The sequence below is a fragment of the Agelaius tricolor genome, unplaced genomic scaffold (genome assembly GCF_023055355.1).
Source record: "Agelaius tricolor isolate 1412-34295 unplaced genomic scaffold, bAgeTri1.0.p SCAF_1, whole genome shotgun sequence".
In the NCBI taxonomy this organism is placed as follows: domain Eukaryota; kingdom Metazoa; phylum Chordata; class Aves; order Passeriformes; family Icteridae; genus Agelaius; species Agelaius tricolor.
Window position 1 is genome coordinate 105,804,374 of NW_027269261.1, and position 11,500 is coordinate 105,815,873.

General features: G+C 43.1%; 1 protein-coding gene across 3 annotated transcripts; it reads right to left on the reverse strand.

The window, feature by feature from the left end:
• Positions 1–1,848: 1,848 nt before the first annotated feature.
• Positions 1,849–9,442, reverse strand: COQ3 (coenzyme Q3, methyltransferase). Of its 3 annotated transcripts, none has more exons than XM_071446392.1 (7): positions 9,309–9,442; positions 8,301–8,424; positions 7,771–7,923; positions 7,509–7,608; positions 5,719–5,961; positions 4,329–4,488; positions 1,849–2,909 (listed from the first exon to the last, which is right to left on the reverse strand). In XM_071446392.1, exons 1-7 carry the CDS (start codon positions 9,391–9,393, stop codon positions 2,692–2,694), a joined length of 1,083 nt encoding a protein of 360 aa, XP_071302493.1. In that variant the 5' UTR covers positions 9,394–9,442; the 3' UTR covers positions 1,849–2,691. The 3 variants fall into 3 exon arrangements, with proteins under 3 accessions (XP_071302493.1, XP_071302502.1, XP_071302512.1); XM_071446401.1 differs by having other exon boundaries at positions 8,301–8,394; positions 9,309–9,431; XM_071446411.1 differs by having other exon boundaries at positions 8,301–8,398; positions 9,309–9,427.
• Between the last annotated feature and the right edge of the window lie 2,058 nt (positions 9,443–11,500).

Consider the following 11,500-nt stretch of genomic DNA (forward strand, 5'->3'; position numbering starts at 1 on the left):
CTGTCCATTTCAATAGCATCTATCAAATTTCTGCAGCAGCTGGGCTAAGAGAAGTGTGAAAATGTCATTGGTTTTCTAGGCACAGATTTTAAGAAAAAAGTTTCTGGAGGACAAGTGCATTGTACATATTCACAGCACAGAGTAGTTAGAATAATCCCCAGGAGAAGAAAACTGAGGGGTAAGGACTGGGGATGGAGCATATCAGGACATCTGGAAACATACTAAAGGTACAAGGAGTTGTTCAAGCAGTCCCAACTCATTTGTCCACACTGCTCTCAAAACTCTCCCTGTTTGACAGGGCACCAATACCCATGTAGGAGTAGAAGATTACATGCTTGTGGTAAGGTTTTTGTCAAAACCAGAGGTATCCATGGTTAACCAGGTCCGTGTGCTTGTGCTTTAAATGCCAGCCATTGATCACTAGGTACAGGATCCCTCTAGTGAGCTTGGACAGAGAACCCAGGCAGCATCAAAGGTTTTTTGTCCTCTATGCAATAGAAATAACAGTGAAAAAAGCAAAACAAAACACCCTTTCCCTAGGTGGTTCAGTTTAATGAAAACTACAAGTAACAAGTAATTCATTTTTAATCTGTGTCCCTCTCAACTCAGAATATTCTGTGAATCTATGAAGTGAGGAAAAACAGAAAGAATGAGAAAGCCAGGATAACAGTAGTCAGTCACACAAGCATCTGGACTTAGGGCTCCTAAATAAAACAAAAATCAGCTCTTTCTGTGACAGTTTTATAACATTAATTTCACTTGACAAATCTCAAAACAAATCAGTGGAGGAGGGACTACCTCATGGGGGATGTTTCTTGTTGGCTACCTCAGGAACCTGTCCAGGTCTCAGTGCTTTTCAGAGCTGCTGGCAAAATTTGAAACAAGAGTCATACAGTTGTAGATTGATTTTGGTGATTTGATTAGGGGAACTCACTGGAGCACATGGTTTAACACACCTGAACACAGTTAGGAGCAAAGACTACTGGTTATCTCTTTTGACTCCTCATTTTCTCCCAGCATCACTCCTGTCCTGAACACTGTGCACCACACTGCATGCATGACCAATGGAGCAGAGACTCCTTTGCAGGAGAAAGGCAGACAGGGAATGATGTATTCCTCCTGTGGACAGCATTAGTGAAACCATTAATGAATTGTTGCAGCCAGTTCCACTGCCATGCTCCAGAAACAATGTTTACCACAAAACTTCACGTGAACTCGGAAACTCACATGTAGTGGCAAGAGCTACTCTCAGACCACTTATCTAAGAGAAAATTAAGGGGTGACAACTCAAAATTGCAGCTTATAGAGGTACTTAAGTGTAAAAATGAGGATGTTAGGACATCACTGGTGAGGTTCCAAGGTTAAACCACTTCAACTGATGAACCTTTGGAACAATTTCTTTACTGGTGTAGTGGCTTCTCCATCAGTAAACTTTTAACATAATGATCAATCTTCTTCTCAAAGCCAAGCTATAGCCCACAGAAATATTATGAAGCAGAACTTATTGTCATGGAAGCAATCACACCAGATACTACTTAATCTTTCTTAGATATGAATAACTATTATTTCCATTATAAATTAACTATATTCTTCTGGGCATCATCAAATCCATCAGGAAACTTGGATCGGAAGGCAACATGCAGATACAGCAAAGCAGGAAGAATGCAAATGTGTAAAAAATTAATTTAGCCCAGCACACCTCTAGAGCAGAAGAAATGCACAAGCAACTAAAACAGGGAGAAAAATGGGGGGAAAAAAGTTTTATTTTCATCCCTGCAAACAAAAACAAGACACCTTTCCAGCTGTGTACAAGCTGAAAGAAAAAGAAGAAGGAAGGAGATGCAGTCATAGACACACACGAGACACTTTATTTAGAAAGTTCTGTTTCATTGTAAATTACTTTTCCTTACCTGGGCTCTAGAACATTAAAAAATAGGTATAGCACCTCAGTTATAAGACAGACTGCTCATGTATCATTCTTCTAGCATGGAGCTCTGGTTGCTTAGTAAAATTTTACCTGCAGCTTCTCTTTATTTGGGCAAAGGGAGAAAGTTGAAAAATAGGCACAAATACAAGTATCTTTATGGTGAAGGTGCTTTCACAGCTGAGGCGCTCTGGTCTCAGAGATTCTTCTTCCATTTCACAGTTACAGAAAGAGCAGAAAGAGCAGGACTCAACAGTAAGGGTTTGCTATTTTGTTTCCCCTGCTCAGGGAAAAAGGTGTATTACAGAAAAAAGTCTCTGTAGATCTTCAGTGTTTCATATATTTTTACAGAGTTGAGTATCTTAAATACTTAAGGCATTTTATTTATTGTACAGCATTGTGGTTTTTAACTCACTCTACATCCACGCCATTATTCTGTGGAGAACTGAGTCCCAGCAGGACTGAAAACACCACCACATAATAAAGCTCCCTCCAAGCTACCAACAGAATAATTTGCATTTCCCTGTCCAACAATTTGAAACTACTTTCTCATGAAAATACTCATTCTTTAGAAGCTTTGCTCATTTCAATCTTAAAAGATTCCTGAGATAGTGGGCACTTGATTTTTTGAGACCGCCCTAAGTATTTGGCCAAAAATAGCGTGTGTATTATTGATGCAAACAGGAAGCTTGTTGTTGGCAAAGGTTTTATTGTGTCCATCTGAGTAAAAGCTCACTTTCTGTTCTGGTGACAGTCCATCAGCACAGTCAGACAGCGCTGTCTGGGGCAGTGCCAGCTGTGCCAGCTGTGGCTGAGCGCTGTTGAACGTCTGTCTCTGGCAGGGTGTCCGTGGCGTGTGGCTGTGGGGGAGCCGCAGCCCTGACGGCGTGCAGCGCGTAGTTCAGGCTCCTGCTCTGCACCCAGCTCCAGGAGCCCGAGAGCGGATTGTACAGCATCCCCTTCATGCTCCTCACTGAAAAGCCATCTGGGAAAGAAAGAAGCCACATAAAGCAACAGATGTTCTTAAATGTTGTAAGTCACTGCAACATCAAGCTCTTTAGAACAGCAAGCCTGAAACATGCTTCTTCCTCTGGGCTGGGGGGGAAGCTGGCCTTTGTCAGACACCCCGACATGCAGTGCCACTGGCATCGCTGCTGACAGCAGGTCCTGCTCCTGGCAGTGGCTCTAACAGCTCTGTGCCAGGCCCTGCACCAGCAGCAGCTACAGGGCTCTGCTAAAACCCCAGCCTCACACTCCCCATCTTGCTGACTGGTAACGTTTTCTGGAGGTGGAGACGTGCTTCAGGTTGACATCACACACCCCAAAATCTGAGCACATCTTTGCAAGGATTCTTCAGATTCCCTTTAGGAATGGAAAAATGTAAGAAAAAGGCAGATGAATGCCATCAAGGACTCAGTGCAAAGAAAGAATGATTTATCATTCTGGCTGAGCAGCACTCAGTTCACTGCATGGATCTGCTGTGTCCCAGCAGGATACAGCATGGAAGGCAGAAAACAAACACCCTTCCAAAACAAATCACTCCCCTGCACCTGCTTCTCCTTTCAAAGGAAGAACTGAAAAAAACCACCAGTATGTGAACTAGTATTAGTCATATTTCTTTTGGCTTCACTGCAAAGTGCCAGGAAAAGGCCTTGCCAAGAGAATAGCTGCACTCATACTTCAGCTTCTTTGCAGTGAACTAGAGCAAAGTGAAATATTTGGTGAGAGGGTTTTAAAACATCTGTTGTGAAGGAGGGCAATGGGCAGAATTCTTCCCAGCTCATTGCTTTGTCTATTTTAAAAGCAATCAAACCAGGGTAACTTAATTAGATATAATTAAAATCAGTATCACAGAGTTTCTCAAGAACTGACTAATGAATTTGTGGTAGGTTTCATCTTCACATTTTGGAAGAAATCTTTTAGTAACATAATATGAATAGAGAACACAGAGCAGCAAACCAAAAATAAAAATGCCTCCTCCCAAAGGAAAGGCGACAAACAATGCAGTGGCAGCAGTGCAGCCCCAGAGTGCCAACACAGTTAATTCCTCAAACCTGACCTAGAGCTTATGAACCACTTCAGAGCATACATTCTGTCACCAGAACACAATGGAAAACATTGGAGTTTTTTATTTAGGCTATTAAACAGAGGGCAGCTGCAACAGTGATTTTGTTCAAGTAATCACTGCATTCTTAGGATTCAATTTAATTTATTTTATGCAAAATCCAGCAAGCAGCAGTGTCTTTAAACCAGGAACCATACTCTTAATATATGACTGTTAACTCAAGCAGGAAAAGCTGTGTATTGTTGCTAGCACTCACCCCACCTAACTTACCCCCTTGCCATTTCTACAGGGACCATTTGGAATTCTCTCTCCATTCCCACCATCTGGCCTGAAACTTACTTGATTCCAGGAGGCGCTCCAGCTCTTCAGGGGGAACAAATTTCTCCCATTCATGTGTTCCTTCTGGTACAATCCCCATTATTTTTTCTGCAACCACAATTCCCAGGACGTAGGACAATTGTGTTTTATTGATTGTCGTAATGAATAAAGAACCTTCAGGCTAATTAAAATATTAAAATGTTCAATTAGAAGAATTTTTTGTGGTTTTAATTGTAAATTTAATCACATTAAGACAAATAATTTGTCTATGTCAAAGTCTACACAATGCAAGACTAAGAAGTAATTTCATCCCAGGATAGATATTTATAACATATTATTACAAGAAAGAATATAATTTTCTAACAGTATGTCTTAGGAATCTTCAAAGAATCAACATAATCAGGTCCTGGGTGGCCTAAAAACTATTCCCTAGCCCAAAGAACACCTAGAAAAGTCACTTATAATATTTTCTGCCCAGGAAATGGATAAATAAAAGGTATTAAAGCATATACAATATCTATTGTTAAAAAAAAAAAAAATCCAAAAACACAAACAAAACGAAAAACCAAAAATCCAATGAAGCAAAAAAACAAAATAAAACCACAAAGCACTTTTTAATTGAAACCAAAGTAAAATGTGAAACACTTCCTTAATTTCTGAGACTGCTGAATGCCATGCCATGCTTGTTTTAATAATTACATGGGCAGAGAAACAAAGCCAGAAACAAATTCTAAGTCCTTAAAGGACTGTTTGTTAGAAATAAGGGATAATTTCTTTGTCCCTAGCATAGCAGGCTAAAAGTTAGTAGTGCATTCAATTGAAATAATTAATATTTCTTCTGATGACCAGAAAGATAAAGAGATCAAAGAAAAGTTCCCACTTGTGTGCTGAGCTTACCATCCTTCTTTTGCAAATGACCTAGCATCAAGATGAATAACCCCCTGACTATCTCCAAAGCTTAACTAGGAACCTTTAAAAGTAATCCAGGATCTCATCTGATGTGATGCTAGTGCTGGAATAAAATCCTGTGTCAGAAACATCATCACAGAGCTCCCATGCAGTCTGAGCCACGGCTGTCCATCAACAGTGGCACTGCCACATTTTCTCTCACCTGTGTGAAATCAGATGCACCCAGATTCCTTAAGGTCGTGATGCAATGCAAACCTGCAATGCTTAGGTAATGCCTTAACACTTTTCTGAGGCTGAGTTGGAGAAATAAATTTCCCCTAACTGTGGTTACTGAATTTGGGAAGATGCATTTGCATCATGGAGAAGAATGGAAGGCACTTCTAGAACATGCTTCTGACTTAGTGGAGAAATGTGTGCAGATGTGTTTTCACGCTCTTTTTAAAAAGCCACAATAATAAATGAGAATAAATATTCCCAATAATGAAAGCAAAAACTCTCTTACCTTTAACACCTGAGAGCAACACTTGATAAACATTTCAAGGTCAGCCACATGCTCCACTACTTCAGAAGCTACTATTACATCAAAGGTTTCCATAGACTCTTCCACAATCTCCTCCAGTGAACTGGACTTGTACTGTATTCTCTCGGCCAGGACTGGATCAAATGACTTGTGCCGATCTGCTGTTCTAATGTTGTCCTCCACAGGATCAATTCCAGTAACTGAAGCTCCCAGTCTACCTAAAGGCTAAAAAAAAAAAGTGTAATTTATTCTCTGCATGAAAACAATTTACTTAAAGGTTTCTGAAACTTTTGCAATGTACATACAAGATGCAGAATGCATCAACACGAGACAAAAACAGTAAATTATGAGCTCTGATCTGGCAGTTTTATTTTGTTTGTTAAAGCAAAAACACCTTTAGATTTGGGAAAGGTGGTGTTAATTTTCTTAGAAAATTATATAGTGGACTATACACACATCTAAATTGTCTTTTAGAATAATTTGTTCTCAATTCATTTTGTTACAGCAAATAAAGATTTCTTCCACTACTACTCTCTGATACAGGAAAAACAAAGAGGGAAAATCAACACAGTAATTAAAGGGGAGAAAACAATGCCCTATTTAATTACTGTCATTACTTTCTTCAACATCCACCTGTAATGGTAAATCCTCATATCTTTTTAATGGTTACTTAATATGTGATTATCTCTGGGACTTTCTCACTGCTGAGAACTAAACACTGATGTTTACTAGGATAGCATCAGCCTTGGCTGTCACTCAGGTTTCTCCAGTGTCTTCTTACTCCAAGGTTAGCACCTTAGTCATCACCTCTTCTGAAACTGACACAGGCTGTAGAACATGACCACATGTATGATATTCCAACCTGAAATTCACCAGTTGTTCAGCCTGAGAAGGTGATGCAGCACACCAGTTTTGCCAGCATTGTTGGAGGGACCCCTCTCACGAGACTACAAGATTTTGCTCAAAAGAGGAGAAAAAACAAAGAAACAAAACATGGGAGAGATTCAGGTCCCTTTGTAACACCTCACTTCAGATGCTGAGGAAGTTCCCATAGTAAGTCTGTAACCCTAAATTCACAAACCATCCCTAGTCTATTGAGCCTGTGTGGACAGTGTTCCACCACAAACAGTAACTTCTCAGTCCCAAGTCTGTGCAGACTTCTCTGGAAGCCACTGTCACATCAGCCCCTTTACCACAGCAATCTCTACTGACACAGGAGAGGTATGATTTGGGTGCTTGATGTTATTCCAGGCATTTCCCATGAGATCAAATCAAAGGTGAGAATCCCCACCCCCATGTAAAACACTGAAGATAAGCAGTTCAAATAAATGAATGTGTAAGAACAAGGTTTTAACAAAAATCGCTTCTTTGGTAATGAGGATGTCATGATTCCAAGTATTCCTGCCTAGACTTATAAAGTAAAAAAAGAAAAATAAAAGAAGAAGTATTCAAGGACTTTTTCATCATTCTTCCCCTCTCCTTTACTTTACAGTGCTTGAAATCTTATTTTCCTGATTCAGAATCTCAGAATTTTAGAATTTCTCATTACCAACTCCTTCATTCTCTGTAAACCACCACCACTATGCTAACCAAATACTCTATGTTTTTTTTTTTTTTGTATGAATGCACTGCACTCTACTCAGTAACTAACATATCATAGAAGAGAAAAAGTCCTCCTTGGAGGATTAGAAATTAAGCAGTGTAATTAGTACAACAATTCAAATACCTTGCACGCCTTTTAAGAAGAAAACACAGAGCTCACTGTTTCTTACCTCACTTAGCAGTCCTCCTCCACAGCCCACGTCAAGAATCTTGATTCCAGAAAGTGGATTTCCCAGATTATAATTACTACTCATGCTCAACAGAGTATCTCTGAAAGAAAAGGGATGTGATTAAGGTCAAACCCACAAGGTGCTTCAGTAGATGCTGTGGTTATCTTAAGTACTGGTAATTAGCTTTTTTTACAGTATTTTCTGAGGTCATACAGAAATAGTACATATTAAAAAAAAAAAAAATCTGTCTTCAAAACCATACCTAATAAATGGCACTCTAATATCATTCATAGAATGAAGGGCTGCATATTCTCCTTCTTCATCCCACCACTTATGTGCAAGGAGCTGGAATTTTTTAATTTCCTTTGAATCCACTGATGAGTGTGAAGTGCTGAAAGGTCTCTTCACAGTGAACCTAAATAATGAAAGCTGAACGTCATTAAACCAATACTAGTATTTTGTGTCAGCTGAAATATGGGAAAAACAAATACTGCATCAGAAAATGCAAAAAGTTAAAACTCATGTTTCTTTAGACATTCGAGTTCCACTTGTTTGGTAGCATACAGATATCATACATGTATGGGTAATATATCTTCCCAAACAGATGGCTGCACGCTTGTCATTTTTAAGCTGGCAATTAGTAAAACAAGAAGAGGCCACACCAAACATTCAAACGTGTGAGATATAAAAACAACTCCATGTGACACTGTCACAAAGTCACGAAGTCAAATTAAATTGTTACAGAAAAGGGTAGACCTCACCACACAGGGTAATTTTAGCTACAATACTTACATGTTGCTTTTCATTTCAGTCAGAGAGACAGGCAAGGTAATACCAAATTTCAGCTGTCTTTTCCTGTTGGAGTCCTGAGGGATATCTCTCAGACCTGTCTGAAAAGACAGATCAGCATGGTCATCTGCATAAATAAAAGACATCCAAATGGAAAGCATCAGCTTTACAAGAAGTCAGAGACAAAACACCTAGTTGTAAGAGTGCTGCTCTAGCAGAATACTAACCATGCAAATCTTTGCACATTTGCTCACTATTGTACTTACGGAGTTGGGGATCAAATAAAAGAATGTATGCTAGTTCACCACCGCCGTACTCAAATTATGTACAGGAATTTGAACATAATTTCCACATTCAGAGACTGAATGGAAAAGAGCTTTTTATGCAACTGAAATGTTTCAGTTAGTGTGAACTTCCCCAAAATGTTTACCCTGACCGTGAGTTGTGCACACACACACACTCAGCAGTGCTGGGTTTATTATGCATGGGAAAGAGACGTACACAGCCGCACACTCATTTTGCATTGTACGGTAAGGAAACCTAAGCAAACGACGGCGCACAGACAGGCCAGGGACAATATCCTGCAATTGCTGTCCGCTCCTGCTTAGCCCCCGCTGGTACTGCGAACACTCGCTCACATCCAGCTGCTGCCTGGTCACCAACAGCCCCCGAATCACAGCAATGCCTCACTGTACCCACAGTAAACCACCCCCTGAAGACGATTTTAGGCCGCAGTGAGCGATGGAGCGATCTAGACACCTCCGGACTGCAAAGGAGGCGGCAAGGGAACAACACCTTCCCGTCCGGCCGGCGCCGGGCTGGGAGTGCCGTGGGACGCGGCCGGCAGCTGCCAGACACCCGCCCGGGGCCGCCGCCGGCCGGAGGCTTGCGGGGCCCGGCTGTGAGGGAGCCGGCGAAGCGAAGCCCCGTAACGCCGCCCCTGCCGCCGGCCGCGCCGGGGCCCTCCCTCCGTCCCTCCCGCTCTGCCGCGCCCACCCAGCGCCCGCTCACCGCCCGCAGCCCCCGGCAGCGCGGCCGCCGCCCGCCGGCGCCGCAGGGCGCGGGTGAGCGCCCGGGCAGCCCCGCCGCCCCACATGGCCGCCGCCGCCGCCGCGCTCTCGCCCCGCCCCGGTCCGCGGCCGCCGGTGCCGGCTGCCTCGCCGGGCGGGCGCCGGGAAGGTTCCGCCCGGTGCTGGGGCCGGTGCGAATGCCAGCCCCCGTGGCACTTGTCGCCAGGGCTTCATCTGGAGCAACTCTGCTTTAATGTGTGCCCCGTCATTGCCTTGTCTTGGAACACGAAAAGATCCGCAAGCAGAGGCTCGTTCGGATGACACAGCGACGAGCCCACAGCTCTCAGCCCCGTTCATTACCAAGAAACACACCGGGCTTGCAGGGCACAGCTCAAAGTACAAGAGTCCTCGCTTCGGGGCCGGCTCAGAGGGAAGCGATCCCAGCAGCCGGCACTGCCGCCTGGAGCAGAACCTCTGGGCCCCTGCATGGCTGGGCCTGGGGCAGCGCCCTCACGGGAACCATCCGAGCTGGCCTGGGGCAGCCCGCTCACGGGAACCATCCGAGCTGGCCTGGGGCAGCGCCCTCACGGGAACCATCCGAGCTGGCCTGGGGCAGCCCGCTCACGGGAACCATCCGAGCTGGCCTGGAGCAGCCCCCTTACGGGAACCATCTGAGCTGGCATGCCGCTGCCTCTGTGAGAGGCTGCCGTGTCACGGTTCTTAGATGAAGTCCAGGCTGAGGCCCAGGAACGAGAAGGGTTTCTGCTTTCCCTGCTCCCTCACAGGCACTGCTGCCTAGGGCCCCGGTCTGAGGTGGTGGCCCTGGCAGTTCAGAGCTGATACACACAAATGGAAAAGAATTAAGCCATTTTTTTTAAAGATTCGTTTTCTGACACTTTATTGAGCTGCAGGTCCAACAAGAACGCCCAGTGAAAACCAAAGGTGTCTGGAAGGCAGCAGTGCAGAGCAAGGCAAAGGTGAGCCGTGAAGGCCGAGCTGGCAGCGCTCCCGTGCCTCCAGGCGGATGATCCCAGCCAGGTTCCCTGCCTGGCTGTGCAGATGCTGGCATCCGCATGCAGGAGGCACGGCCTGGACAACGCCAAGGGCAGGAGCATCCTCCGGGCTGCAGGAAATTTGGAGTAGTATAACCAGTCTTGGTTGACTTCCCTTTAGTGCCAGCCTGCTTTATGAACTGACCTTGCTTGGTAATACAACCCTCACTGCTTGAAATCTGCCTGTTTACAGGTCTCCTGTAAATACAGTATAATTCATGTAGTAGTTAAAGTCTGGATTATTTTCTTTTTAAAGCTAAATAAGGACTGCTGAAAGGGCTCAGAAAAGCTTGACAGCAATTAAACATAAGGCAAACCTGCTTAGTATGTAACTGCCTCACTTTTCTACTCACCTGATTTCTATCCAACAAAGCTCACAGTGCACGGGAGTTACGAGTTATTAATAACACCTCAGAGCTACTGAAAGAAACAGAGCTCCAACAAATCTTTTATGGATAGTCTCCTTCAGTCTCCTTAGTTTTGTTCAGAGACAAAACTAAGCCTTCCTTCAAGGCATGCATCCACATATTTTCAACTTTATTGCTTGTCATTCATTTAGCAAGGCAAACGCAAAATCTGAGCAAGACAGGCAAACCTTACATTGCCATTGCTTTTATATTTTTGATTTTAGAATTGCTTACAAGCAAGTAAATACATGCACACTGGCCATGTATTCTACTTAACAGGACAAGCTTGTTTGAAACTAGAAGTAGCTATTCCATGAGACAGAGCTTCAAATACAGAACAGAGTTTTTGTTATTGTGCCATATTTCACAAAACACATGTAGTTGCTCCATCTTTAAAGTCAGAATATTTACTATACTACTCTTTTTTGGCCTATGCATAGCCACAGCTAATTCTTGTTCTTACATGGTGTAGCAGGCTCCTTGGGGTACATACAGACATTGGCTTGCTTGTATTCACCTTCAGAACAATTTGCATGGAAATCATTATTCATTTGATTCCACACCATCCCTCATTTGTTAAAAAAGTTTTCAAGGGAAATGCCTCCAAATGTCATGCTGCTGCATGACATTCAAAATCCTATGTATTGCTTTCCTGTAGTGCACTGAAATGTTTTTGCAGCATTCATTTTAAAATGATACATTCCCATTTTTGTATGTATTTGCACATTTTAGGA

Coding starts and splice junctions, on each gene's coding strand:
- COQ3 (XM_071446392.1), bottom strand. CDS start 9,393: ATGTGGGGCGGCGGGGCTGCCCGGGCGCTCACCCGCGCCCTGCGGCGC. Junction 8,425..9,308: donor GCTGCCGGGGGCTGCGGGCG/GTGAGCGGGCGC, acceptor TTATTTATGCAG/ATGACCATGCTGATCTGTCT. Junction 7,609..7,770: donor ATTAGAGTGCCATTTATTAG/GTATGGTTTTGA, acceptor CTTTTCTTTCAG/AGATACTCTGTTGAGCATGA.